Source organism: Nicotiana attenuata, unplaced genomic scaffold (assembly GCF_001879085.1).
Source record: "Nicotiana attenuata strain UT unplaced genomic scaffold, NIATTr2, whole genome shotgun sequence".
NCBI classification, from domain to species: Eukaryota; Viridiplantae; Streptophyta; class Magnoliopsida; order Solanales; family Solanaceae; genus Nicotiana; species Nicotiana attenuata.
Genome location: NW_017672141.1, coordinates 40,952 through 43,627, shown reverse-complemented (window position 1 = coordinate 43,627; position 2,676 = coordinate 40,952). Strand labels below are relative to the sequence as shown.

General features: G+C 33.7%; 1 protein-coding gene across 1 annotated transcript in view; it reads left to right on the top strand.

The window, feature by feature from the left end:
* Nucleotides 1-741: 741 nt before the first annotated feature.
* The window catches only part of LOC109212016 (F-box protein CPR30-like), a 7,110-nt gene continuing 5,175 nt past the window's right edge, over nucleotides 742-2,676 (top strand). The window contains exons 1-2 of the mRNA XM_019375628.1: nucleotides 742-819; nucleotides 932-1,639. Of these exons, the coding sequence (XP_019231173.1) occupies nucleotides 742-819; nucleotides 932-1,639 (786 nt within the window). The remainder of the gene's footprint in view (nucleotides 820-931; nucleotides 1,640-2,676) is intronic.

Genomic DNA, 2,676 nt, shown 5'->3' with positions numbered 1-2,676 from the left:
TTGCTGTGCATTTTGTTGCACAGGTACATGTATTTCTATGGGCCTACTGGGCGTAGCAGCACGGGTGACCCGGAGACTAGGTGAGCTGTATTCCCTCGAGGCGACCCGCAGCTAGTATAGTCTCTATCAGAATGGTATTTACTTTCTGTCCAATTTGTGTTCCGGACAACTGTTGTACTTTATTCGATTTCTTAGAAATTGCTCATGCACTTGTGACACCGGGTTCTGGGATGGTTATGAAGTACTTTGTATTAACTGCTTATCATTTAATTTGATTTGAAACGATTATCTTTTTATTAGTAAATTTGAAGGAAAATCATAAATTTTTAGAGTATCTAAAACGAGAATTTAATTAAGTACTTTGGTTGGCTTGCCTGATAGTGGTGTCCGGCGCCATCACGACCTTTAGTGGATTTTGGGTCGTGACACCTTTAGCAGCTTTTTCTTCTCTTTTTTTACCGTTTCATTGCCACTTCGTATCAGCTTCCTCCATCAAAATTAAATACACGAGCTCTCCACTCTTGGAGATGGCAATGAGCAATGCTGAAAAACTACCCCAAGAAATCATATTTAACATACTTACCCGTCTTTCGGCTAAGTGTATCAGCCAATTCAGGTGTGTATCAAAGCAGTGGTGCTCTCTTCTCTCAGGCTCACAATTCATTAAATGTCACCTCAAATTTTATACTCAAAAGAAAGAAGAGAAACTCTTTTTTTCTCCGATTCACCCACAACCCCATAATGGAACAACTGATGCCATTTCAAGAAAGCTTAATTTCCCGCAGATCTCAGACTATTGGACTGGAGTTGTTGGCTCATGTAATGGCTTGGTCTTGATGATTAATTGGGAAGAGGTTAAATATTTAATAAACCCCAGAAAAGTAAAGTATATGGATAAGGTTAATATTTAATAAACCCCACAACCTTAAAGTACCACAGAATTCCAGTCTTTGATTTGGCTCTCCGTGGATGTTGCTACATATCCGTGTATAGTCTAGGGTATGATTTTGCTATTGATGATTATAAGGTGGTTGCTATTTCTCGATATCAAGGGCCTAGTTACAGTACTTTTGTTGATGTATACTCTGTGAGAACGGGTATGTGGAGTAGACTTGAGAGTTTACCTCATGCCATTTCTATTAGCGATAATGGGGCTTTGGTAAATGGCGATTTGTATTGGTTGGCTATGAAATCTTCTGGTGATTCATCTATAATTGTTGCTTTTGATTTAAGTGCTGAGAAATTCTCTGAGGTGTCAGCACCTGCTAGTATTGATAAAGATGATGTTGAGCTATATAATCTTACAGTTGTTAGAGGATGTTTTTATATGTTCACTAGACACGAGAATGATGAAGTTGATGTTTGGATGATGAGAGAGTATCGAGTTGAGGAGTCCCGGACCAAATTTAGATTTACAGTACCGAATTCAGTGTCTGCACCCTTGTGCTTTATGAGTGATGATGATGTTGTATTGGTTGTTGGACTAAATAAGTTGATTGTATACAATGTGAAAGAGAATCAGGGGAGAGATGTGATAGTTGATGGAGTGACTACTTTGCATGGACTTATAACCTTCATAGAGAGTCTTGTCTCTCCTACATTTGACACGGGAACTGAGGTTGATGTAATCTGTAGTCAGGTGTTACATCAACATTTTGAACGATTTCTTATTCATTTTTACTATTTTCCAGATAACATCTTTAACTTGATCATCATATTTGATTTATTAAGATGAACTAGTAGAGTTTTGTGGTTTGAATTAGTTTAGCATCATAAAATGTTGGTGCTTTAAGGGAAAATTTTGTTTCAGGCAGTACCAGCAGTGATCACATCTATCAACTTCTAATAAAATATAGTTTTGAAAGTAAAATTTCAAAATCATAGTTCCTGTCTGTATTCGATTGTTTTATGTAGCTTATGCCCACACAAATCCATATTTTTTATTTGTTGGACTAAATGTGTATCATGGATACATATGGTTATGCACAGATTTGTAAAGTATCTTTGAATATAAAACATATCTTTGGGACAACTCTAAAGGTATTAAATGTCTGGTGCATGGTAGATAATGTGTGGTCTGGATGCTCAACTGAAAAACATGGACTATAATTGATTCTTTCAAGTTAATAAAATGTTAGCCATTTGCTGCAATATAATACCTTGGTTCTTGTTGTCAAAATCATATTGGTAGATATGAAGATTTAAATAGTATAATTCAAATTAAGTTTAAAATATTAGACAAAGTTCATGACTAAATAAGAAAATAAGGAAATTTTCTAAATATTAATTGTAAATAAATCATGTCATGTGATCTAATTTATTTGACCATATTTTATCATATTGCTTGAATTAAATTTTATTTTTCTTTTTTTTATCCAGTAAAATATGCCTTAAAAGAAAATCATATTAAATTAGAAAAAAATTCATATGGTCATCAAATAACTTTTCAGTTCCTCACTTATCGATATTATATACTCTACTATATGTAGTATTATTTCATTTGCTATTATGATATTTTATTAGCTTGTTACTTGACTTAATAGTTTTGTTAATTCTCTCTCTCTCTCTCTCTTTCTCTCTCTCTCTCTCTCTCTCTCTCTCTCTATATATATATATATATATATATATATATATATATATATATATATATATTTTCGCTAGCAAATACAATTAGTT